Source organism: Xenopus laevis, chromosome 3S (assembly GCF_017654675.1).
Source record: "Xenopus laevis strain J_2021 chromosome 3S, Xenopus_laevis_v10.1, whole genome shotgun sequence".
NCBI lineage: Eukaryota > Metazoa > Chordata > Amphibia > Anura > Pipidae > Xenopus > Xenopus laevis.
Window position 1 is genome coordinate 91,510,640 of NC_054376.1, and position 27,322 is coordinate 91,537,961.

Here is a 27,322-nt window from a genome sequence, read left to right on the forward strand (position 1 = left end):
ATATCGATTGGAAAGGCTAGAAAATGCCAAGGACTGCACAAGCCCTTTATTGCTGTCCCCTTATCAATAGTTCTGCACAGGACTCTATTATGATGCGATTGTTGGCCTTTGGGGAGCAGCTTGATTTGATATGGCCCACTGCCAACTGAGGCAAATATCCACTCATTGCCCAACCTCACCAGATGTTAATGAGTATTCCCAGCTTTGTATCCAGCTACTTAGCACACATACGGAGGCATATTTATTAAAGGAATAATTCCATGGCAACAAGGTGGAGGAAACAATCGTTTGGAAACAGACCCCAATAGCTGTAGGCACATCACTGTACACACAAGTGAATCAGAGACCCTGAACTGGAGTTTAATTTAGGACACATGCTGCTCTTCAGCAATCTTAAAAACAAAAACAGTAAATGGACAACTTTTTCTTTCCTTTAAGTGGAAGCAGAGGCTTCAAGCTCCCATGAAACAAGGGCCGGCTATTTATGAGCTCACAGAAGGTGCAAGTATATGCCTCTTACATTGGAACCTATGGAAACTCTTACACTTCATATTTGTTCAGGATTGTATCCTTACAGAGTGCTTAAAATAATGCAGCAACATTGCTGGATGCTACAATATGGTTTTCCAATGTGACACTGACAAATGCTTTGCGAAGCGCTTTCGCCCCAAAGCCGATCACTTCTGCATTAAACAAGTCCAACTATCTCAACACTCCAAGTCATATTAGAATGCATATCTAGTTACAGAAACTTCCTTTCTACTCCAAAAAGCAGATCAATCTCAAAGAGGGGGGAAAAAAAAAAAAAAAAACCACAAAATGAAAGTGATGATACTAATGGATAACGGATATGTCCCACTAGAAAAAAAAATAACTCACCGACATTCTGACAGATTAGTAGCAGTTAGGCAATCTGAATTTCTTATAGTAAATATTAAAATGTAAAAATGGCACACATTTTGAAGAAAATTTTCAGGGAAAAGCCATATGAATCATGCTACAATATACTTGTGGTGCTATCTATACAATCAAACCATAGATTATACTAATTCTCCTATTGCTGCTAACATGCCACAGTTGTTTTACTTTATCATACTAGAGTAGAACATATTTGAAAGCCAGTTAATTCTTCTGGTGCAGTTAGCAAGGCAAAAAGACCCTCCCCAGAGCTAAATTTGGTAAAGGCCACACTTCTAGAAGAGAACAAGGTTTTGTTTTCAAGATCGCCCTTGTACGACACAGGAGGAAATTTAATGCATAGCACCAAGAGTCCACCATGCATCTAAAAATAAAACGGAGCCCTTCCAGCAACAAAGCAGGTAAGGAAAAAATGGCCACCCAAAAAAAAAAAAAAAAAAAAGTTATGTTAACCACAGCAGTTGTATATACATAAGACAGGAGTGGAAAAAATGTCCATTGGGGCATCTTAAAAATCCAGAGGGCTTTGGTTTGATGAAATACTAATTTACATTGTTAAAAACAAAGAAAGGATGGCAAAATTGTTGAGAAAGAAGGAAAAACAAAACACGGAGAATCCAGGCCTTATTGTAAGGATGTCGGCATAACAACATCTAGGACCATTTTCTCGTATGATGCACCATCCCACAATGCACATAGCTTATCTCACAGTCGATGGCAGGCTAGAAGTCTGTGCAGACGTAACATAGAGAGAATTGTTGTCTGGGATTGGAGGCACCACTGAATTTCCATTCGTCGGTGAGCATCCCAATTTCAGTTTTTCCAAATATTCTGCATGTACAGGCTTGTGGCACTGCAGGACCTTCAGGGCATCTTCCACTTTGAACCACTCCCTCTTTCTCCCTACAAATAAATAAAAAAAAAAAGCTGTTATGTTTTAACATGAAATGGTTTCAAGAGTAAAGCTTCATGGTTAAAGTATTTAACGGACAAGGAAAGTTAAACTAAAGATGTATCTAGAAATGTTTTACATTATTTTGTGGGCTTCTGTACGAGCCAAAGGCAACCACAGCCCTTTAGCAGTAAAGACCTGTGTCTCCAAAGATGCCCCAGTAGCTCCCCATCTTCTTTTCTGCCGATTCACTGCACATGCTCTGTGCTGATGTCACTTACTGAGCTTAGGGACCCACTCACATTATACAGTACACATAGAATAGAAATGTCACAATATAAGGCTGATTAGTACTTAATACAGATAATTACTACATGGCAGCACAGAAACCAGTGCAATTAGCATCAGAATTAAATAATCAGCCCTGTAGCATCATCTTATATTACAGAGAAACCTCATTTTCTGCTGGATAATTTGTGACAACCCCTAAGCTTAGTTTCTCAACAGTTGCTCAGAGCCCACTAAGCATGCGAGTGTCATAGACACTTTCCAAGATGGTGACCCCCTGTGACAAGGTTGAAGTCCTGGATCATTGCTGCTATTTCAGATGCTGAAACTTTAGGCTGGTGCAATAAGTTCAGTATACAAAACATGCTATTTTTGGGGTTTAGTTCTCCTTTAACTTTTAAAGCATTTTTTTAGATTGTAAATGTTAGGTTGATGATCCTAACAGATATTACTGTACCATGGACTTGTTGGAGAACATAATCTCCTTACGTACAATATATCCATGTTATAAGAACGGCAGATGAGGAAGAGCTCCGGTGTCCAGTCATTCAGGTTATATGCTCAAATAAATGGAACATAAGAATGTGGCCATACAAATTATGGCCACTTGTATAGGATCCATCTGGCTCCTGGGCTATAGGTCAGATGGCAATAAGTAGTAGCCAAAAGCAATCAGGAAACAAGCCGATTTGGAGTAGTTGAAATGAAAACCATTAGAATTCATATGCATGGTCTGCATTTAGGGGTCTCTCCATGCCACACAGTTGGATAAACCTATGCAATATGCAAGTACATTTTTAAAAATCTCCTTTAATTCATGCATTGTATCTGCCACTTACCATTATGTATCAAGGTAAAATATCCTTATATTTTACCTTGATACATAATGGCAAGTGGCAGATACAATGCATGAATTAAAGGAGATTTTTCTAAATTTATTGAATTTTTTTTTTTTAAATTTGGTAATTTTAGCAAAGCATTGTAGTTCGTTTTGGAATAGGAACACATTTACCCATGTTCAATTTGACAGAATGTCTACTTATAAAAATGTTTTTATATATACAGAAGGCAATATGACTATGAAGATTTTCATTCATCCAGGTCATGGTATATTTAGTATAGGTACATCCAATATATCAATAAACCTATATACATTTGCATATTTGGGAGACTCAGATTTTCTAAATCCGTTGCATTTTCATGCATTCAATAAAATGTTTCTGATATAGGTCTCTGTTCAGTTAACATTTAGAAGCAATGTTTATGTTGCCCCCTCCACCCCACCCCCCCAAAAAAAACAAACAATATATAGCCCCTAACGTCTCTAAAGAAAGAGAGCACAATATGTTGAAAAAGTGTCTGGCGGTAAACACAAATGTGAAATTCTGATAGCAGGCATAGGGTTAAAGGTTATCACAGCTTACCAATATTTACAGAATCTTCCCAGTCTTCCAGTACTTCAGTCACAGTGAGCACATAAACATACGTCCTATGCTTTCGATCTTGGTTCTGCTTGGATGAAAGAAAATTGCTGTATCAACGGGAAATACATAAAATCACAAGTACAAAGCGGTCAGCCACAACTTACCAATAACACAGCAGATATCATCCTTGCAGTGTTAATTAATATATAAGGGGAAATGTGTTGCACTTGTACACGGAGGTAATATGGAAACCTATTGGGTCCCCTGTGGTATGTCAAGGTCCAGGGTCTATGATGCTAACAAAGATGAAAGTTTCACCCTAAAAATCTCTTCCAAATGGTACAGCCACTGTTTCAAAATCATTTAAAGGACAAGGGACCCCCAAGAAATAATGTGGCTCATTTACCAACACTGTGCAAATTTTCAGTAACCCATAGCAACCAATCAGTGCTTGGCTTTTTTCAGGCAGCTGTAGGGAGAACAATGAATGCAGCAATTTGATTGGTTTCCATGGTTAACTGCCCATGGGCAACTTTGCCCAGTGTTGATAAATGACCCCCAAAGTTTTGCTGTACAAGTGAAATACCTGTAGAAATACTGGCTAGTAGTATAGTAAAAAATTCCCATAGTCACTTCTGCTGTCAGACCAAGACCACGATTCTGTGCAGTTCACAGGAGCAGTAAGAACATGTGCGCTAAACTAAATCAAGCAGAAGCTTTTCACTGATTTAATGTAAACACAGACCAGCAGTGACCACTAATGACCTACCTTCCTTATTACTTGCACCAATAGGAATAGTAGTGTCTGCTTTCTATAGTTACGTGGGCTGTATGAAGGTGGAAACAGCAAGCTATATGTAATTCGTATTGTTTAACATGTGGATCGGTGCCTGTTAATTTCTTTCCTGCCTCCTTTGCCTGCAGCTGTTGTGACACACCACATATACAGCGCTACCCAATATATTTCATATCGCATCCCCAGGGCTGTCGGCCAGGTACTTTTTACACATGCGGTGGCCATCTTGACAACAAAGAATACAGTAGTACTGCGCCTGTTGTAATGGGGGAGTTATGCATTGTCATCCATGGTTTCTAAATAACCAGGGAATGAAACATTTCTCACATAAAAGTTGTCTGTCGTCGATAAATGGTTGATTTGTAGGTGCTCAATCAACAAATGCACACTTTAAAGGTTATAGACTTTTGGAGGTTACTGGTCTTTTAAGAGGCAACATAACCAACTGTGCCAAGAGTAAAGCACTTGCATAAATTACACTGTTGAACTGCCCATTAGAGGAATTTCAATAGATCCTAAGGACAATACATGTCAAGAACCCTAATTGAAACATGGTCAGTATTATTTTAAAAATAACAGAAACATATTCACCTCAAAAATTCCAAGAAGTCTTCCTAATTTACCCTTTACTCCAGCCTAGTAAAAAAAAAAAAAAAAACAATTGTTTAGGATGACATAATATATATATACACAAAACCCTAATTTGCATATTCAAATTAGTTTCACACTCCTAACCATATAAGCAGGTTTTTTGGTTTCGAATATAATTGTCCAAAGGGTGAATGAGATTGTGAACTTAGGGGCATGTTTACCAACATTGGAGATAAATATCTCCACAGATTTCTGGAGATGTTGCACATGGAAATTAATCAGCAATTCGATTTAAAGAGTCACCTACAAGTTAGAAAACAAAAGAAAGATCCGATAGGTTGTTATGGGCAACATCTATGGAAATCTGTTTAGGTATTCATCTCCAATGTTTTTAAAACATGCCCATTAGACTGTAACCTCCATTGGGGAAGGGACAGATGTTAATGATGCATAATCTCTTAAGTAGGGTTGCCACCCGGCCGGTATTTTACCGGCCTAGCCAGTAAAACACCTGCCAAGGCCAGGGCCGGTATTACAAATTTACTAGCAATGTAAAGCTGGTAAATTGGTAATACCCTTATAAAAAGCCCTTGGCCCGCCCCCAATTTGCTCAAAACGTAGCTTTTTCGGCCTTCTGGCCATTGCATGATGTGGCTCTGCCCCCTTTTGCGTCACAGAACGCCCATTTTATTCCCGCCCCCACCACTAACATTTTTCATGATAATTTGGGCCCCCTTTCACTGAAGCAAATATTTTACAGTACTTTAGCAGCTCCCACTCATACAAACATACAGATACATAAACCATTAGAACATGAAATGATGACATAAACATAATTAAAAATAAAATAGGTTATGTTTTCCCTTTAAGTTACTGTCGTACAGATTAGTCAAGTTTAAAGTGGAATTATATACACTGCTTCCATGAAATGATGTTTATTGACAAAAACTTCTAGACATAATCAGTTTTAAAAAAAAACTGTACTCTTTCTGAAATAAATAATTAAATCACCTCTCATCAATCTGTCTCTACATTTATCTTATTATGGAAATTGGTTATCTGAACATTGGATACAATGCATTTAACCAAACTGTCCATCAAAATGTTGAACTTCTACATAAATAGAAGATGGATTGCTGGGAGAAGAATAGCAAGTTTTATTATTATAAAAACAGTACAGAATTTTTAATAGAATTGTAACATATCACATTGTGATATCACAAGGACCAAACATCAAGTAACTTCAAATTCTTGGTTTGCCCTGTGTAACTCAAGAAATAACAAAAATCTAAGATTTTTCCTGACGCAAAAAGTATTTTAAAAGTATTAAAGTATTTCTAGAACAAGCCCTATTAAGCATGTGTTAAATAAGGGGTATACTGCCCCTTTAAGAAACCATCAATAATGCTGGGCCAACAAAGAAACAACATTTACACTATAAAGACGCCTACATAAACGAAAGGTATGTTCTACACTATGCCAATAACAAACTTGATGTAAACTTTATGCCTTAGAAGAAAAAGCATATTTTACTTATCTAAAACACTCAACAGATGTTTTTGCCTTATAATATAGGGAACATTGCAGTTCCCAATTGAAAGAGCTGTTTTTTGGGGAAAAAGAATCAAACTATTTTCTTACAGCAACTACTCACAAAATCCCATGTAAACACGCACAATAAAAGCAAAACCAGTACAGTTATGGGACCATTTATCCAGAATGCTGGGGGCCTGGGATTTTCTGGATAACTGATCTTTCTGTAATTTGGATCTTTATACCCCAACTCTACTATATAATCACGTAAATATTAAATAAACCTAAAAGACTGGTTCTGCTTCCAATAAGGATTAATATCATAGTTTGGATTAACGGCAAGTACTGTTTTATTTTTGAAGAGAATACGGAAACCATTTTTCAAATCCAAATCAAATTTGGATATAGAGTCCATGGGAGACGACCGTTCCATTTTACACAAAGTACAGTGTAAAATGTTTTCTACTATATGCACTTAATTATAGGCTACAAAAAAAATCCCTAATCAATAAGGACTACCAACTATGAGAGTAAAGGTGGCCATAGACTTAGCGATCAGCTCGTTTGGCGATATTGCCAAACGAGCGGATCTCTCCCCGATATGCCCACATGGAAGTGGGCGATATTGGGCTGATCCGATCGTGGGCCCTAGGGCCCAACAATCGGATCATAATGGATCCGATACGGGCGGTCAGATCGCAGGACCGCATAGACGCACAGATGCGACAGGATTTTTTTATCCTGCCCGATCAAGAGAGAGATTATATATATATATATATATATATATATATATATATATCTTTTAGGTGTAGAAAGACAGCGGAGTTTTGCCCTGTAGAGTTTGCCCTCCTATGCTGAGCCATTCGCTTGGTGAGCAGTTGTTTTGTCTCCCCAATGTAAGATCTGTGCACTCCTCACCACATTGCTTTGTTTTTCCTTTTGGTGTTGGATCCTTTATGTGTACCAGTTTTTGTCTCAGTGTGTTGCTAGGTTTAAAAAAACACAGGGACGTGGTGTTTGTTGAAAATCCTCCCGAGTTTCTCTGACACTCCAGATACATATGGGATGACTATGTTTCGCCTACTATGTGTCTCTGGGCAGTTATTTCTATTGGTGTTCCTGTTGGGCTTGGTAGCTGCTGTTTTGACACAGGCCCAGTCTGGGTAGCCACACACTTTCATAAGCTCCTATGAGGTGGTTTTGCTCTGTCTTTGTACTCTGTTTCAGTTGCCACACATTCCGTCCTGTGGTGCAGAGTTCTGACACCCAGTTTGTTTTCCAGCAGATGGTGGGAATCAACCAACATATATTGATCTGTATGAGTAGGTTTCCTATATACACTTCAGTCTTCGAGTTACCCCCCTCTTGGATACATATCAAACAGTCCAAAAAGGCAAGTTTGTTCTGGTGGACATCTTCCACTGTGAACTTGATGTTATTGTCCACCGAGTTAATGTGTTCGGTAAAGGCCGCCACTTCATTGGATCTGATTTTAACCCAAGTGTCATCCACATACCTTAACTAGTGACTCATGTAGTTCCCTGGAAAGTAAGTAAGGTCCTCCTTTCCACTTCCTCCATGTACAAGTTTGCTACAATGGGAGAGACTGGAGAACCCATTGCACAGCCATGTTTTTGTCTATAAAAAAGGTCCTTGTACTTGAAAGTATGTGGTGTTAAGGCACACATCTAGCAACAAACATACTTGTTTGGGACTGAGCTTCGTTCTGCTGCCGAGGGTGTTATCTTGTTGCAGTCGATTTCTTACAGTCTCAATTGCCTCTGTCGTAGGTATACATGTGAACAATGAAGTGACATCATATGATACCATTGTTTCTTCTGCCTCTAGTGTAACACTGTGAATCTTGGTTACAAACTCTTTGGCATTCTGGATATGATGCACTGTATTGCCTACCAACGGGGCTAAGATGTTAGCCAAAAATTTTGCAATGTTGTATGTCACTGAATTTATGCTGCTGACAATGGGTCTTAGTGGGGCTCCTTCTTTGTGTATCTTGGTCCATATAAGCATGGTGTGGCTTCTCTGGGGTATAGGTGGTGGTATAAAACTCATATCAATGGCTTTCTCCTTTTCAAGTTGTTGTAGGCAACCTATCACCTTTTTCTTGTAACCACTGGTTGGGTCTTTCTTTAAGGGTTCATATGTATTGCTATCACTGAGTAGAGTGGTTTTTAGATTTACCTATACTAGATATCTGTGGAGTGGAGATATAGGGCTTACAGCTTTATCTGTAAGCCTAAACCAAAGGAACTGAATTCCATAGATACTAGGGACAGCACCACTACTAAAATCACCAGAGGTAGGGTGATGAGAATGGTCAAAAACATATACTAGCATAGTTGGGTGACAACGTGAAGGTCACTAAGGCAAGGCATATGCCACACAAGAGAGGATGAACAGGATATTCTTGTTTAACTACAATGCAAACACCTGAACATAAGCATAAAGTATTTTCTTCTGAATTGCATTTACTCATTTATAGCATGTGGGTCAATAGATGTTTACTATCTTTAGTATAACGACTCATTTAACCTCTTGCTCATGCTTTTTTAAATTGCCAGCTGTAAAAAGAAAATGCAGGGTCAAATCCAGTCAAATATAGAGTATTCTAATGGATACCTCCTCATAGACTTCTCTCACAGCAGCACCACCAGGCTCCTCTTCTGGCTCCATCCCTCCTCCAGGAACAATCCACTGATCTGGATACCGACTACTGCTCACCAATAGCACCTGCAAAGTAGGGCACAATGTTAAATGCAGACACCAAGGCATTGTGATTATAAACCAAACAAAACTGGTTAGCATGCTAAAAAGCTTATCCACGTTGTTACTTATATGTGTTAAGAGGTGGGAAGCAAAACTGGCACTTGTGCTGCACACTAAAGATTACATTAAGCAGGGGTCCCCAACCTTTTTTACTCGTGAGCAACATTTGAATGTAAAAAAGAGTTGGGGAGCAACACCAGCATTAAAAACTCCATGGGGATGTCAAATAATGGCTGTTATTGGCTGTTTGGTAGCCCTTATATGGACTGGTAGCAGACAGGAGGCTCTATTTGGCAGAACAGACGGTTTTTAAGCAACCAAAACTTGCCTCCAAGTCTGGAATTCAAAAATAAGCACCTGTTTTGAAGCCACTGGAGCAACACCCAATGGGTTGGTGAGCAACATGTTGCTCGCGAGCTACTGGTTTGGGATCACTGCATTAGAGCAATGGCCCACTGAGAAATTGTAGCCCCACTGCACACAAGAGGCAAAACATCTGTAATGGTTGCCTAATGCTTAGACAGACTAGTGGCTGGAAAATCTGTCACTCTTTTGTAGTTTACAAGGACGATATAAAGTTAAGTACCACCAAATCATAGGCAGATCCATCATTTTACCCAATTACTAAATGCCACAAACATGTTACACATGTAACTGCCAACCATTCTTCCAATATACTGAATTACACTATACTTTACATGTAGACCCCGTACGATAAAAATAGCATAACTAAGCACCAATTATAACCAATGAGGATCGATATACACTGTTGAAATGTGTGGTTTACTTTTAAAATGACTTTTTAGTACAATGAATTGAATGGTTTTTTGGAAACATTTGCAATTAGTTTTCTTTCTTTTTTGTTATTTAGCATTTTATTCAGCAGTTTCCAATTTCAGAATTCACTGATTTAAATGGGAGAGTGGAATATAAATAAGATAGCGGCACTTATCCATGCCAAAATTGTGGCCATTGTAATGGGATCATTAAGGGTGATAAGGTAATGCATCCCCTGAAAGGTACTCCCCATAAAATCAAAGGGATACATACGTGCAACACACAAGGGATTGTATATTGCATTAAATGTCTGTGTGGCATGGCATATGTAGGCCAGACACAAAGATCTTTAAAGGTGCGCCTGAACGAGCACAAATCTGTAATTGGCAATTATCAACCAGAGGTGGGGAATACACAAAATAAGAAAAAGCAAGAAACCATTTTGGCAAAACATTTTTATGAGTATAAACATGGTGTCTCACAGTTGCATTGGCAAATTCTAGAAAAAGTGAACAAAAAACATGGACAGGATTTCAAACAAAAATTATTACAACGGGAAAGTTACTGGATATGGACCTTACAAACTCAGACCCCTAAAGGTTTGAATGAGGAATTCAGTCTAATGTGTTTTCTATAACATTTGCTCCTGGATAACCTGTTTTTTGCATTCCTTTTTGCAGTCCTTTCCGTATGCTTAACCATCTTCTTTTTACTTTTTTCAGATATTAGAATGAAAAGAACGAAATTTACTTCCAGGGTGAGGCAAAATTATTTTTCTATTTTTCTAATTATTAGGGAAAGTTATCCTCCTTATTCGTTAGATTTAATTTTTTTGGTATATTCATAACTGTTTTTGGAAATTTTTGTTCTGCTTAAATTCTGTTTTTTCGTTTGGGAAATAGGTTTTTTCGTTTGGGAAATAGATTTTTTTCACATACGGTGTTGAACTTTCTAATTGGGAGTTCCCCAGGATTGGACAATTTTGCATTCCCTTCTGGACATTGGACAATGGGATCCTGGGGGGGAAGTTTCTTTTGGGTATTTAAACCTGTCTCACATGTATGGCTGTATCACCTGACGAAGGGGGAGTTGCCCCCGAAACGTTGTGTCGACTTAATAAACACGTAAGGGTTAAGTCCCCTACTTGAATCGCACCTGTGTGCCGGTACCTGCTTTCTTCGTTCCTATATAAATAAGATAGGGCATGAATAGAAAGAGGAGGAGTGTGTGTGTGTACCTCCCCTTTAACAGGCTATTGAGGATTTTTTTTGCTTAAATCATGAAGTACATCCCATTGCCTTGCCAAAGACTAAAGCAAAACAGGTAATTGCCAAGCTTTTTTACCACATATCTAGGAATGCTTCTAAAACCACCTCCAGAAACAAAACAAACCCTCTAGCTACACCTAAACAGTCAGCAGCCATTATACAGGGTCAGTGGTACGAATCACAATACCATCTTAACAAGTCCATCCTGTATGGACTTAAATTTGTACATGGGAGCATTTATGGATTTTAATGATAAAGATTATTCCATGGGTTATATTTATCTAAGAGTGAGAGATCTCCATAGTCCTCTAGAGTGAAATTCTGCCACTCTGCATTCATTTCTATGGGATTTTAAAGAGTATTTATCTATAGGAAGAAAGTTCATCCTTTGATATACAGTGGTGTGAAAAACTATTTGCCCCCTTCCTGATTTCTTATTCTTTTGCATATTTGTCACACAAAATGTTTCTGATCATCAAACACATTTAACTATTAGTCAAAGATAACAAAAGTAAACACAAAATGCAGTTTTTAAATTAGGGTTTTTATTATTTAGGGAGAAAAGAAATCCAAACCTGTGTGAAAAAGTAATTGCCCCCTGAACCTAATAACTGGTTGGGCCACCCTTAGCAGCAATAACTGCAATCAAGCGTTTGCGATAACTTGCAACGAGTCTTTTACAGCGCTCTGGAGGAATTTTGGCCCACTCATCTTTGCAGAATTGTTGTAATTCAGCTTTATTTGAGGGTTTTCTAGCATGAACCGCCTTTTTAAGGTCATGCCACAACATCTCAATAGGATTCAGGTCAGGACTTTGACTAGGCCACTCCAAAGTCTTCATTTTGTTTTTCTTCAGCCATTCAGAGGTGGATTTGCTGGTGTGTTTTGGGTCATTGTCCTGCTGCAGCACCCAAGATCGCTTCAGCTTGAGTTGACGAACAGATGGCCGGACATTCTCCTTCAGGATTTTTTGGTAGACAGTAGAATTCATGGTTCCATCTATCACAGCAAGTCTTCCAGGTCCTGAAGCAGCAAAACAACCCCAGACCATCACACTACCACCACCATATTTTACTGTTGGTATGATGTTCTTTTTCTGAAATGATGTGTTACTTTTACGCCAGATGTAACGGGACGCGCACCTTCCAAAAAGTTCAACTTTTGTCTCGTCTGTCCACAAGGTATTTTCCCAAAAGTCTTGGCAATCATTGAGATGTTTTTTAGCAAAATTGAGACGAGCCTTAATGTTCTTTTTGCTTAAAAGTGGTTTGCGCCTTGGAATCTGCCATGCAGGCCGTTTTTGCCCAGTCTCTTTCTTATGGTGGAGTCGTGAACACTGACCTTAATTGAGGCAAGTGAGGCCTGCAGTTCTTTAGATGTTGTCCTGGGGTCTTTTGTGGCCTCTCGGATGAGTTGTCTCTGCGCTCTTGGGGTAATTTTGGTCGGCCGGCCGGCCACTCCTGGGAAGGTTCACCACTGTTCCATGTTTTTGCCATTTGTGGATAATGGCTCTCACTGTGGTTTGCTGGAGTCCCAAAGCTTTAGAAATGGCTTTATAACCTTTGAAATTGAACTCAGGTGTGATAAACCACAGTTAAGTTCTTTTTAAACAAGGGGGGCAATCACTTTTTCACACAGGCCCATGTAGATTTGGAGTTTTTTTTCTCCCTTAATAACGTAAACCTTCATTTAAAAACTGCATTTTGTGTTCAATTATGTTATCTTTGACTAATAGTTAACGGTTTTTGATGAGCAGAAACATTTAAGTGTGACAAACATGCAAAAGAATAAGAAATCAGGAAGGGGGCAAATAGTTTTTCACACCACTGTATACGCCTTTCAAAATCCCATAGAAATGAATGGAGAGTGGTAGAATTTCACTCTGTGACTGTTGTGATCTCTAGCTTTACTCTTTGATAAATATACCCCATGACTGTTGAAGAGTATGAAGCACAGAACTGTCATTAGACACCGAAGCCTTAAGTTTTAGTTTCAATGGTACAGTGCCACTAGCAGACACCATAGAAAACATAGGCAGATATTGCCCTCCTTCAAATTTGACCTGGCTGAATAGATAATGCCAAAGGTAGTGTTCTATGGTAACTTTCGGTCAGCCTGCCAGAAATGGCAGTTATCACGCAAGAAGACACATTTCCACTGCTTCCACTTGTTATTATGTAGAATGAGGTTAGGTATGTTTGTATCCAACTACATATGAAATTCTCACACTTCCGACAAACCGTTTATTATGTTCTAACAATTAGTCACATGGTTTGAAGATTTTCTTTTTTTTCCAACGTGCTTGACCCTAATCTGGCCTGCCAATGTATATACCCATGGCCACCCCATTCTATATCAGAAATCATTGAAGGGAGCAGGGTGGGGCAAGCATGAGTATATAAGTAACCACCTTTCCATTACTAGTGGGGCTCAAAAAGTATGGAGAGGTCAGGCTAGCAAACACAGCCTACCATCTGCCTGCAGAGGAAATTCAAACGAGAGCAATCCAAACCTGGAGAGGTGAGCATGCACAGACAGCCTGGTAGATGTAACCGCTGGGTCCGCTCTGGCCGCGGCAAACAACAATCCAAGGATAAGGGGGTTGCGGACACCGCCAGCTGGTATCAGTAAATGTGAACCGGAACGTATTAAAACAAATCCATCTTTATTAGACAATTTAAAAACCATCTGCCTGCAACCTGCCCACCCATCCCACCTCTGGGTGTAATAGTTCTGTCTGAACATAAGGAGAGCTGTACTAAAAAAGTAGGGATACACCAAATCCACTATTTTGGATTCGGCTGAACCCCTGAATCCTTTGTGAACTGAATTATTATGAAAATGGTTTATTTACACAAGCAGGGTTTAACATATGAGCTGTTTTATGCAAGATATTTTTATAGAGACCTACATTATGGTTTTTCTTTAATTCTGCAGTTACAGGTTTTAGTTTAGAAAATGTTATGGTAGTGTACATCAAGTGTGATGCTACAAATACTGGATAAATTAAATCACAAATAAGTACAATGTAACGAGTCAAAGCTAAAAGGATGTAAATTATTATGGTCGGATTCCCTTTTTCTGCTTAGCAGACAAAAGTACCTTTCAGTCACGCCAGATTTCCCATAAACAATAACATAGCACGGAAGGAAAGCATTACGCCAAATTAGCCACGGCTTTGTTAAATATTTCTAATCAGCATTTGCTATGGTATACAAATCCAAGGTGAATAAAACACGGAGATGCTGTTCTGTTTCTGTAAAGCTGACCACGAAAATAAAAAATATTCAAAGCAAATTCCACTTTTAGCCTGCAATAGTAATATGTCAAAGTAGAAGTTATGGTTTCAAGGCCAGTTAATAATAAGGTCACCTGGTACATGATAAATTGCATATTAAATGTGTTTAGTACCTATACTGTCTGTATATTTTAAATGTTGATATACAATTGCATTATGAAAACATTCTAATGATATCAAGTCCCATGATTAAGGAGGAATAGAAGGAGGGCGTAAAAAGGACACTATATTCAAAATAGAAAAAAAGCATATGTATATTGTGAATACTGATCAATCACCGTTTGTGGTAGAAATTAGCTTCTAAACAGGGTTTTAACACCTACCCAGCCAAGCTTTATAACAATCCTCATTGCCTTTTAAAGAAGTTTCATCAGAAAAACGCTTTTAGAGGCAGTTTAGGATAATTACATTGCAAAAGTGCTCGGGAAAGAACTGTAAGTGTATTTAATTTTGTGTATTGTATTAGAACCCCTTGAGATTTGTTGTTTTTTTTTATTTATTTTTTTAATAGAATACCTGTATGTTCTGCATTACAATGTATTTAAAAAAATTTAAAAAAAACACACACTTAGGGGCAGACTTATATCAAGGGTCGAATTTCGAAGTGATAAATACTTCGAAATTCGACCCTCGAATTGAAAGTATTTTTCACCGAATTTGGCCATCCTACAATCAAAGTAAAATCGTTCGAACGGTTCAAACAATTTTAGCATACGATCCAACGATTTTACTTCGATGTGTGTAAAGACTTAGAAAAATGGTCTAGAAGGTCCCCATAGCACTTCAGCAGGTTTAATTTGGCGAAGTTTTGAAGTCTAAGCTTTTTTTTTAAAGAGACAGTACTTCGATTATCGAATGGTCGAACATTCAAACGATTTTACTTCAAGTCGAAGTCGTCTATTCGATGGTCGAAGTATCCAAAAAATGACTTCGAAATTCGAAAATTCACTCGAACCTTAGTAAATCTGCCCCTTATAGTTACTGTAAATGCAAGTGTGCAGAATTGTAATGTTAAGCTCAAAATGCTACTAAATTTCAGTGGTTGTAAATATAAAGCAAGCTAACTATAAAGAAGTGCATACACACAGCCTTTTTAACAGTCACTTAATGTAATCAGACTTTAAAAATGCATGAGAATTGCTATACAAAGAAATGTGAATTTTAGTAGTTGTTTAAACTTTATAAACAGAGGTATTAAAGTAGCAGTCCATAGTAACCAACCAATTGCTTTTATCTTCTGAAACAGGTCAAAGCTACATTAGTAAAGGATCACAAAGTTATTAGAACTCATGCGGCATTGGGAGAGGGGCTGACTGACAAAACATGCACTACAACCATCAGAATCAGCATTCACCTATGTTTAAAGGAACAGTAGCACCAACAAATGAAAGTGTAAAAAATGAATGAAATAGGGATGCACCGAATCCACTATTTTGGATTTGGCCGAACCCCTGAATCCTTCGCGAAAGATTCGGCCGAATACCAAACTGAATTTGCATATGCAAATTAGGGGGTGGAAGGGGAAAACATTTTTTACTTCCTTGTTTCGTGACAAAAAGTCTACTACAGTTTATATAAACAAGCTGCTGGGTTGCTGTGGAAGCTGCCATTCAAAACTGAAAAAGAGAGAAAAGGGCGGCACAAGATACACAGCTGATAACAGATAAACCATGTAGTATACAATGGCATTCTACATATTTTATCTGTTATCTACTGTTTGTGTTGTGGCTACACAGAAGCATGTTTATATAAATCTATGATAGTCTTTCTGAAACAAACACCCCACTTTTACCAGTGCAGGGCAACACTACATATTTATTACTTAAAAACACAAATTTTTTTGATGTTACTGTACCTTTAAGAACTTTGAAAAATACTTGGAGAGTATGCCATCTGACCTACTGCTGTCGTGTATTTTGGCAGTGTCCTACAATTACAGTTTTCAAGGCTGCCCAAACCTCAAATATGTCCATCTTCAACTGCCAGTGATTACTCAAGAGTTACAGTAACACCAAAAACTGAAAGTGTTTTAAAGTAATGAAAATATCATGTAGTGTTGCCCTGCACTGGTAAAACGGATGTGTTTGCTTCAGAAACACTACTATAGTTCATATAAACAAGCTGCTGTGTAGCAATGGCGGAAATTGAAAAACGGCTAAATGGCACAGGATAGATAATGGATAACAGATAACACCATTAGACAGACAGAGCTTATCTGCTGTCTGCTGTGTAACTTGAGCCTTTTCTCCTTTGAATGGCTGCCCCCATGGCTACACAGCAGCTTATTTATATAAACTATAGTAATGTTTCTGAAGCAAACACATCAGTTTTACTAGTGCAGGGCAACACTGCATTATATTTTTATTACTTTAAAACAATTTAATTTTTTGATGTTACTGGTCCTTTAATGCCCCTTCTTGTCCCCTTCAGCTCTAGCAAACACATTCTTAATATGCCTACCATATCAACCTCAGTGGCCTGGATTCATTTAGGCATGACACACTTCAATTGGCTTGAAGTTCATTGATGGGTATGGTTAAACCTAAACATTGAAAATTGCATCTCCCAAGGGTGACATTTAAAAAAAAAATCATATATTTTCATTTTATATATATAATTATCACTTATGAGTTGGGCTTATACTGTAACTGTTTAGTGGGTTTGGATGCACATATATAAAAATAAAACAGGCAGGGTTCAAAGCTGCTGTGGGATCACAACTTAAAGGGTACCCTGCAGTGACTTGCATATGAGTACTATATTTCATTGATAGTATCTGAAGGACTGGGGCATTCAAATGTGTGCATGCAAGATGTCAAAGATGGCAGTGGACAACCTAATAAGGGTCTGCAAATATGCAAAATATAAAAGACAAAAATAATACAGGTATATAAAATCAATTTCATATTCCTAGTCTTTATGAATTCAAACAAATTAGTGTTTGTTATTACAAAACATAACCAAAAATGCTTGATTAGGACAAAAAAAAAAAAAAACCACTAAAATTTCCTGTAAACTAAAAACAGATGTTGGCATCCTACAGGCCACTGTATGGAGTCCAAACCCTATGCTTTGGGACCAGCATCTGATTGGGCAAGCTAGATGAAGATGCCATCAGGCATGAACACTTGTGATAGGTATGCACGGGGAGATCCAAGTGTTGGCCAAGGGCTGAACAACTGGATATAGCAGACAACTAGCATAAGTCAGACAAAAAGCCATCTATTTGGAGTGGATTGCCATGTATACCGGACTTAACATAGATGTAGTACTACAAGTTATATTGCTCCGATCAACTAGGAGATTTTAGTTATATGCAGCAAAATAATCAAGCATGAACCCCCAAGATTCCACATTCAATACCGGAGAGCAAAAGTACACAAATAAAGCTGGCCATACATTCAGAGATCCACTCATTTGGCAACCTTTCTCCATTCATTTGGCAATCTCTCCCAGATGTCACCTTGAGGTGGGCGATATCAGGCCAATTCGATCGTGGGCCCATCACAACAAGGAGAATATGGGCAGCTGTATCGAGGACAGCATCAATGAACCAATGTGGTCCTCGATCAGATGGGATTTTTAAGACATCATAGTTTGCTGCCTTATACGTTTCCTACCAATTGGTACTTATTCATAGGCCAATCTAACTAATAAGTGGGTGATCTGGTATACTGTCTGATTGATCAGCCTGAACAAGGGGAGAACGTTCAAGGGGCAAGGCCAGCAAACACGTACATACAATAGTACAAAATTAAGTAGGATTTAAATCTAACTGAAACCAAACTATCCTGTCGGCGATTTACATTCTAGCCGACAGGAAGGCATTTTGGGGAGATTAGTCGCCCGAAGTAGAGCAGATTTGTCCCTGGGCAACTAATCTCCCCAAGTAGCCATATGTTCCACCACCCTATAATGTGCATTGCTAATTATCCCTCATATCAAGTGCCCAACTAAGCAAACGTGCAAATTGGAAAAAGTTCATAATGAAGCAACATGCAGCACTAAAATGAGTGTATAAACACATGAAAGAGAAACTGAAAGAACACAGTATCTAAAGTGTAAAAAGCTGCACCGAGGCCAGAACACTGTCTCCATTGAGTCAAACTTCATGTCATTTATTACATAACCCCCTATGTCTCTTACCATATAGCACTTAAGATCTTTTTCCTGATATGATTCTGTATATATTTATGTGATTTGTCTCCCCCATGTATACTTTTATATATATTGTACTTTTATGCACTGTACAGTGCTGCAGCTCCTTAACAGAGCTTTATAAATAAAGTTATACATACATACCATTATTATTACATAAGAGTACTATACACAGAGTCCCTAATACATCATCCTGAAAAGCAGGCCAACCTGTCATTATAAATAGTATAGTATTTCATGTATGTCTGTCAAGAAAACTGCACCTGGTAATAAGTGAGTTATGGAAGTGCAAAGGAGCACTATATTTACAATTCAATTATGCCCTGTGGGACTCAGAGCACTTTCCACAATTTACAGCAATTAAGGCAGGCATTATAGTATTCGGGGACTCTAGGAGATAACTCGCATGTCTTTTCACAAGGAGCTGCCAATGCAATTCCAGCAAAGGTCTCTAGCTTAAGATCCAGTTTCAGAAAGAAGCACTTATTACTTAACATTTAAGGAAACAGACCTGCCAGTACACTAGACAAAGTGACAATACACGCCCTTTTTCCACACAGCTTCATTAAAATGAGCTCAGGCTAAAAATATTTTTTGTTGCTTGTTTGAATAAAGAGATGTCTATAGCTTTTGCACTAAGCACTGAAAATGGAACTATTAGAATTGAGGAACCTCCTGGTTCTTTAGAGAAATATTAGGATAATGAGCCAGATGAAGAATCACCCATACTTATCTAAGTCTAAGGTTGTAGTTGATTCTTCCTTACAGCTAATGCTACAGGGGCTTATTTTCCTCTAGTTTCAGCCTTAAACTGGGACTGTACCTGGAACTACTGAGTTGGCCCGGACACAGGCACATCTAACTGATACACTGCAGATTTGTTGTTCCTCAAACTTTAGTGAGCAACACATGAAAGAAGGAGCATTCTTTTAGGTTTACAACACATGTATGTTTAAACCACCCTTGTAGCAGTCGAAACATCAATCCTCTTGTGAATGCTGCTAATGATATCCAATAAGAGACAATGTGCATAGGAGCACAATGAGCAGCAACTAGTTGTCCTCCACTCACAAACACTTGCTTGAGCATTTCCGAGTAGAGATGTGCTGGTTACCATTCCTCAATTATACAATCTTGCTGGGTAGCATAGGCAGCTGTCGCAGGTAAACAGGGCTGTTTAAAGGCAAAACATTTCAACAGGGCTAATTCAACTCTGAGGGTAAGGTCGACAAATCTCCCTGAACGCCTTCCCTCTGTCTTGTGCCGGCTACAATGAAAAGTCGCCTGCGGCATGGCACATGCGGCACTTCGTATTCTGAAGTCGGCAAACGAGGAAACTTCGGGCGACTTCGGAATACAAAGCACCGCGTGTGCCATGCCACAGGCGACTTTCCATTATAGCCGGAGCAAGACAGAGGGAAGGCATTCAGGGAGATTAAATAGTAGAAATACACTGGCACACACGGCAATTCAAACAGGGAAATCCCTTGTGTCTTTATTTGCAGAGAAGCAACGTTTCGGGGTGATACCCCTTTGTCAAGCTCCCATTCAGGGAGATTAGTCACCCCAAAGAAGAGGTGATTAGTCGCCAGGCAACTAAATCTCCCTTAATAATAAGGAACATGGAAAAAGTAATTAAATTAAGGATATCCGAAACACGCCAATATTTTCAGTGCCGCTTTTCACACTTATATTTTGGTGAAAGTGGGTCAATTTTTCCATATTTTGTGCTTTCAGATGAATTTACACTTATGCCAAATAGAAGGGTAAAATGCGGTTTACCAAAAGCCATTGTATTTTTAATACTTTTCTCAAATAAAGTTGCTATGGACTTTTCCCATCTTCCATCTACCTGGTGGGGTACTTTTCACCTAGTGGCAGCAACTGTTTCCCTCTGCTCAGTGCACAGATATAATAAGGTCAGTAAGCAGTGGACCCAATATGGATTATGCTGAAATGTTCAGCCCCAAGCAGAGGGAGAGTACTGATTGAGTGAAATGATGCCCATAGACTCTTGAGTGAAAAAAAAAAAAAAAAGTTGCCCATAGACTAATGTATTTCTGCAAACTTTCAGTTTCATGCATTTTTTTCCAAAGCAAAATGGGTCAGATTCGCCCATCAATAGCAGCAAGTCACAACACTAGACACATACAGAATATGCAACTAGTATAGATACACAATATCTTGAATTATTGAATATTAAAACCCACAAGTAGACGTTGGATAGTATGTTTAAAAATAGGGATGCGCAGGATTTGGACTTTTTCGGCAGAATCCGAATTTTCATATGCAAATTAGGGGTGCGGAGGGAAAGCGCTTGACTTTTTGTCACAAAACAAGGAAGTAAAAAATGTTTTCCCTTTTTCCAGGATTTGGTTCGGTATTTGGCTAAATCTTTTGCGAAGGATTCAGGGGTTCATCCCTAGTTTTAAAAATTGCCAACTTCATAAATCTACAAAAACAATGGGTACATTAGTTTAGATTTCCTTCTTAATAATGGATGTACACAATTTATTCACACAGCTGATTTATATATGAACAGTTTCATTCTCTGTGCAAGTATGGCTCCTAAAGGGTCTGCAAACGATCCATGTCATCCAAACTCTGGCCCAAGGAGCAAAATATTAGGAAGACCTGATTTAGTCTATCACCTGACTGGCCAAAAATAGCAAAAGATCTGCTTGTTTGGCAACATTGTAAAGCAATGGAAAAAGGTGGCTCACTCTTTCTCCACAGACAAGGGATTACCTACCACTGTTGGACAAATGCTCTTTAGCAAGTAGTGACACCCAATACTGTGCTGCTGCAGGCTTGTGGCATCAACAGGATCCCATACAGTATTTCAGCTACTTCCTTGCAGAATTCAGACTGTAGGAAATTAGCCATTTAACCTTATAGGACAAAGGGCCAGATTAATATTGTTAAAGTGGAACTCAACACAAACCTAACTTAAGCTTTTTGAAAAGTAAACATAGTTTCAAGCAACTTTGCATTATACATCAATTAAAAAATATGCAGACTTTTCATGATTTTTAATGGTTTCTGACAGTTCCCTAAACCTATCCCCCCTGCTCTTCTGCTGATCTGTCTGACTTCTTTGCTGAGCTGGCTGACTACTGTTACTTTGTATCAGCCAGCTGTCCTTAGAGGGCATCCTCCAAACCCCACAATTCCCTGCGCATGTGATTTCAATAAGGAATGGAACATTATAGTGCAAATTGTCCGAATCCAAATCCTGCTGAAAAAGGCCGTATCCTGGCTGAATACCAAACCGAATCCTGGATTCGATGCATCCTTATTTAAAATAGTATCACTTTCTACAGCCTCCCTAGATGTTTCCAGAACAAAAGCATTATTAACTTCAGCTTAAAAGGAACAGCAATACCAAAAAATGTAAGTGTTTTAAAGTAATGAAAATAAAATATTCTGTTGCAATGTTACAACTGGTGTGTTTGCTTCAGAAACACTACTATAGTTTATACAAACAAGCTGCTGTGTAGCCATGGGGGCAGCCATTCAAAGCTGATAAAGGAGAAAAGGCACAGGATACACAGCAGATAACAGATAAGCTCTGTAGTATACAATGGGATTCTTCACAACGTATCTGTTATCTACTGTGTATCATGTGCTTGAATGGCTTCCCCCATGGCTACACAGCAGCTTGTTTATATAAACTATAGTTGTGTTTCTGAAGAAAACATCAATTCTACCAGTGCAGGGCAACACTAAACTATATTGTCATTCCTTTAAAACACTATAATTATTTGGTTTTACTGTTCCTTTAATTATTTCCCAGCCAATTAGACCTGTGAATCTGCTCTGTGCCTCATCTCAATCAATATGATTGATCCGCCTGTGTGCGCTCACATGCAATAGAGGTCGGCACAAACAAAAGGAGCCATCTTTGGCCAATCTTTGCTTCGCTGCCTGTGCGAGACTACACGGAAGGGAAAGTGGCTAAGAAAAACGGAGCAGATCTGTTTCTCTTAGCCTGAAAAATACAGCTGTGTGTGCCCATGGCTTTATAGAAATAAGGCAGACAGCCTTACTACAAAAAAAAAAAAACATAAAACCTAAAGAAAAAATACAAACAAAGAAACCCAAAGATACAGTTTAGTTGGGAGTGCTGAGAAACGTTTTAGACATAGCACATTTGCTATTGCACTTTTTAGTATAAGGACCATGCATGCTGATTGCACAGCACAAGTCTAACATCTAGCTTTTCCAGAGACAGTCTGGAACATACATGAATTGATGTTCTGAGTATGTCAGCATTAAAAATATAATTTATTGCCAAATTAAAAAAAAAAAAGTTCCATAGTTTTCAGATAGTTCACTAGAAATAAAGACTTTTTTCAACTACTTTCAATTTGCGGCAGTTTTCGATTATTGAAGTTTTCTTTCTTAAGCAGGTTGAGGATAGGGATCACCAACTGTAAACTGTTCTAAATGGATACATAAATTACATTTCATATATTTGTCCCTGCTGAGCAGAATCCCCAAGTTTCATTAAAGTCAGCTGTTAGAATTGATACAATAGTTACAAAATATTACAACAGAGCCTTCTGAGAAATGGAAAGCAACTGAAAGAGTCTATTTCTGGTGAACAATCTGAAAACAACTAAACTGAAAAAAAAAGTTATTTGAAAGGTGAACAATCCATTTAAATACAATTGAAAAGAGAGGGTTGCTGGAAAAAATAAAATCGTAAAAATAGTGGAAACAAACGAGCAAATCACACAGATCTCCCAAAAATACTTTCCCATCAGCCATAAAGTAAATTGCCAATGGTATATCCCTGCAGCAGAGCAGATTAAAATGTGAGAAACGAATCTCCCTGTGAGCCAGTACCCTTAGAATGCATCAAGCACAGTGCCAATAAACTACATTGTGCCCATGGGTAATAGCATGAACAGTGAAACGGATTTTAGTCAAGCCACTTTGTGTGTGTTTGTCTATCTATCTTATGCAAGTTCAAGCATTCATAAGAATATATAGACCATACATCATCTGATTGAAAGCGGTGTCTGTAAGTGCCCTTTTTCATTTCTCACAGAAAAACAACTTAATTATTAATGAAGAATAATTGCCAGCTTTTACCCTATAAACTGAACAATATAATTAAGTGGTTCCAGTTTGAAAAGTGTAAATCCAGTTATGCCTGTCACCTTGTATGCAATACTATGAGTAGTGACCAGAAGTGTCAAACCTTGAATTCATAATAAACTTGTATTTAATTACATCAGTTGTCTTTTTAAGTAGCCTTACCCCCCCCCCATGACCAGTGAAGCCCAGTTATATACTCCATCACAGAAGGATACCAATCAAGCAAGTTTTAGACAAAACTTGATATACAAGTTCCAATTAGAGTGCAAAGCAAGGGTAAAGCTGGCCATAGATGTAAAAATCCTTAAAAGATCTTTTTGTTATCGTGAGACCACGTACGATTTGTCCATCAACTAAAAAGACCATTTCAAGCGACATTGCCAGAAAAACGGAGGATAGCTGCCTGCTTGGCCCTGCAAACATAGATTGCACTAGGACCGTTAATTTTTTTTTTTGAACCTGGCCAATCAATTTTCTGACAGATGCTGGATGAAAAATCGTATCATTCGATTCCCACTAACCTCACCATAATTTGATGGATTGGTCGGATTGCACTGAAATCAACCGTTCACCAACGAAAAATCTTTGCGTCTATGGGGACCTTAAATATGCAAGAGAACACTAGACATTAGTCCAATTACTCTAGCAACTATGCACGGATTTGAATGACAGAATAGAATATGAATAGGAGAGGGCATGAACAAGGCCCTGAAAGGCAATCTGAGAGTTCTGGCAAATGCCAGGGGTCTGCTATAAGGTCCTATAGAAAGTCAGTCATTTTGAAAGCTGGAAATAGAAGAAGGTGGGAAAAAAAAACCCAAATGAAAAGTTGCTTAAAATTAGCCATTCTACTACATACGAAAAGTTAAATTAAAGGAGAACCACCAGCCCTACAAGAAAACACAAGAAAAAATTAACTTAAGTAGGGCAAGAAGGCTTTTGAGCAAAGCTGAAGCCTTGCAATATTTCTTTGTATCATTCTGTTTTAGCAAATACAATACTGACGACCTTATGATAATTATTAGGAATGTCTCAATATTAGAAGGATAAAGACACCATATTTCTGTAGTAAAAGAGTCCCAAAATAATCCCCAGCCCAGAAGCAGAAGGGAAGAAGACTGTAGCAACTAGCCAAATCGGCCCTTTGATTGCCAGAAAAATAAAACCTCCCTGATCAATATCTTGGCCAGATATCAATCGGGGAAACAGGTAGAAAGCCCCTTGGCAGACAAGCTGGACGTAACAATTGCAATCTTTCTTGGAAAAGATCATTCCAAGACTGATCATTCATTTCAAAACACACGAGTAGAGCTGAATCGTCAGATATATACAGGTAGAACCAATAGAATTCTACCTGTATCTGACAATTCTGTACTATCAATGGCTGATGTTTGGGTGCCTTTAAAGGCACCTGATCAAAACTTTCTGTCCAGTCCGACATCCAAGTCTTCTGCCGATATCGGTTGGCTCTTTTCCCACCATACATGCACTGAATATTGTACGAAAATTAGTTTAGTACGATATTATCTGTGCGTCTATGGCCGCACTCTTATGAATCTGTCACTTCCAAAATATACTGGAACATCTTACAGATTGTACACAAGCTCCTGCCCAAGTGGAACTTTCATCCTGAGGTCCCATTTTATGTATGGACTGTAGGAGGAATCCATGCAGAAACGAGGTGAACATACAACTTATTGCAGAAAGTACCCTGGGTGGAATCACACCTACAATCCTTGCACTGTAATACACACATGAGGCAGTTCATCCATGATCAGAAATTTACAACAAAACAAAGGGAAAAGTTTTCTGAGGAAAGGCACCACACATTCAGCAAATTCAACATTTTTAAATGGCTTTTCAGGTTGTAATTGCTATTGAAAGCAGTGCCTGGTTCTTTAAAAATGTGATATTTCACCTGGCCAATATCGTGCTCAAAAGGTATCCTCTAAAACATGAAAGCGGTCACTGAAGAGACCCACAGAGAGAACAGGGAAACCTGACAGCCCATGGGAACCAATGAGCAGGTGATAGGGGCCATAAAAATGGTTTCTGTAGTCACAGTTATACAGCTCATTGGGGAAATGAATAGATCAGAAGCGACCATACCTTACTAATGAGAGTGATCTTGTCCCATTATGATCTACATCCATAAAAGCATTCTGTTCTATGGAAAATATGACTTGAATACTTATTTATGGGAAAATGTATATTGCTATATTTAACAATATTTCTTAGGTAACTAACATAATACATACAGTATCTGAATTAAAAGCATGAAAAAGGAGGCTGATTAACACGAGCGGTTTGTTGACCGTGTCTTGAGATCTACTGATATCCCTGGGATAGATTATACCTGCAAGTCTTAAGTAAGCGATTACTAAAGGTTAAAAAAAGAATTGCAATGCACACACAGATAAAATACCATTAAATAAAAATAGACAAAAAGTGACAGGAAAGCAGAGGCAACTACAACTCCCATCATTAACATATTTCCTTCCCAAGTAGCCGGGGAAATGCCATTAAATTTGCTCCAATTCAACAGCCACATTGAATAAACGGGGTTAAATGGGACGTGAGGCACAAGACGCTAAATATAGGAAGTGTCACTCAATCCCAGCCTGTCAAATAGCCAATACTCGGCTGACAGCGATGGGTTAAGATCTGATCAGGCCAGAAACACATGGGCAGCGTGGATGTACAACCCGGCCTCCTTAAAGCTGTGGCGGAACTACAACTCCCAGAAGAGCAGCAGGACAGGCCAGGGCTGGTGTGCAGTTGAAGCAGAGCTGTAGGCAGAAAGAAGCATGCCAGACAGCTCCTGTATAAAGACAGGCCTCGCCACTCCACGATGAACAACCCAGCCGCTGGGGGGAGCCAAAGGGTTCAAGAAGGCCGGGTGCCTCACCTCATCCTCCCGCTCGCTCCTGAAGCAAAGGCAGGCCGCCCGTTTCTTAAAGCCCTCCCGGTCGTACGTCCGAGTCTGGTTCGGCTTGAACTTCATCATAGAGGCGGCGTCTCCTCCTCCCTCTCTCGGCTGCTTGTGCTGTCACTCGCGATCCCCGCCGCTCCTTCTCCACACACTCACACACACACGCAGGGACACAACGCCCCCTCAGCCGCGCAGCGACCAGAGCAGGAGCAGTGCCGGCCCAAGGTTAGAGAACGCTGCTGCAGCTGATGGCTACACGTGACCCGGGAAAGACGGTCCTCTCCATGGACTCAAGTGGATACCCCCGCTGTGACTGTCCGTACTGTTGCTTCAGACCCCGCCACCTATACCCCCTCCTGTGACTTTCCCCGCCCCTGCGCGTGCACTACTTGCTCTACGCCCTCCTCCTCCCTCTTCATTTAACAGCCTCTCGCATTCCAGCGCGCACACTCTCCTGTTGCGCCTCGGACGACGAGAAGCGCACGCGCAGTGACTGTACACTACTGTAATTGGCAGGCTAGACGCCGGGCGACTTCTGGTGCAGAAAATGGACG

General features: G+C 39.1%; 1 protein-coding gene across 1 annotated transcript; it reads right to left on the reverse strand.

Annotated features, from left to right (window-relative positions):
- Window positions 1-335: 335 nt before the first annotated feature.
- nudt4.S (nudix hydrolase 4 S homeolog) lies at window positions 336-27,064 on the reverse strand. The gene is given in 5 exon segments (NM_001094367.1): window positions 336-1,821; window positions 3,523-3,607; window positions 4,910-4,954; window positions 9,083-9,193; window positions 26,745-27,064. Coding segments are annotated over 5 exon segments (543 nt in total). The 5' UTR covers window positions 26,844-27,064; the 3' UTR covers window positions 336-1,618.
- Between the last annotated feature and the right edge of the window lie 258 nt (window positions 27,065-27,322).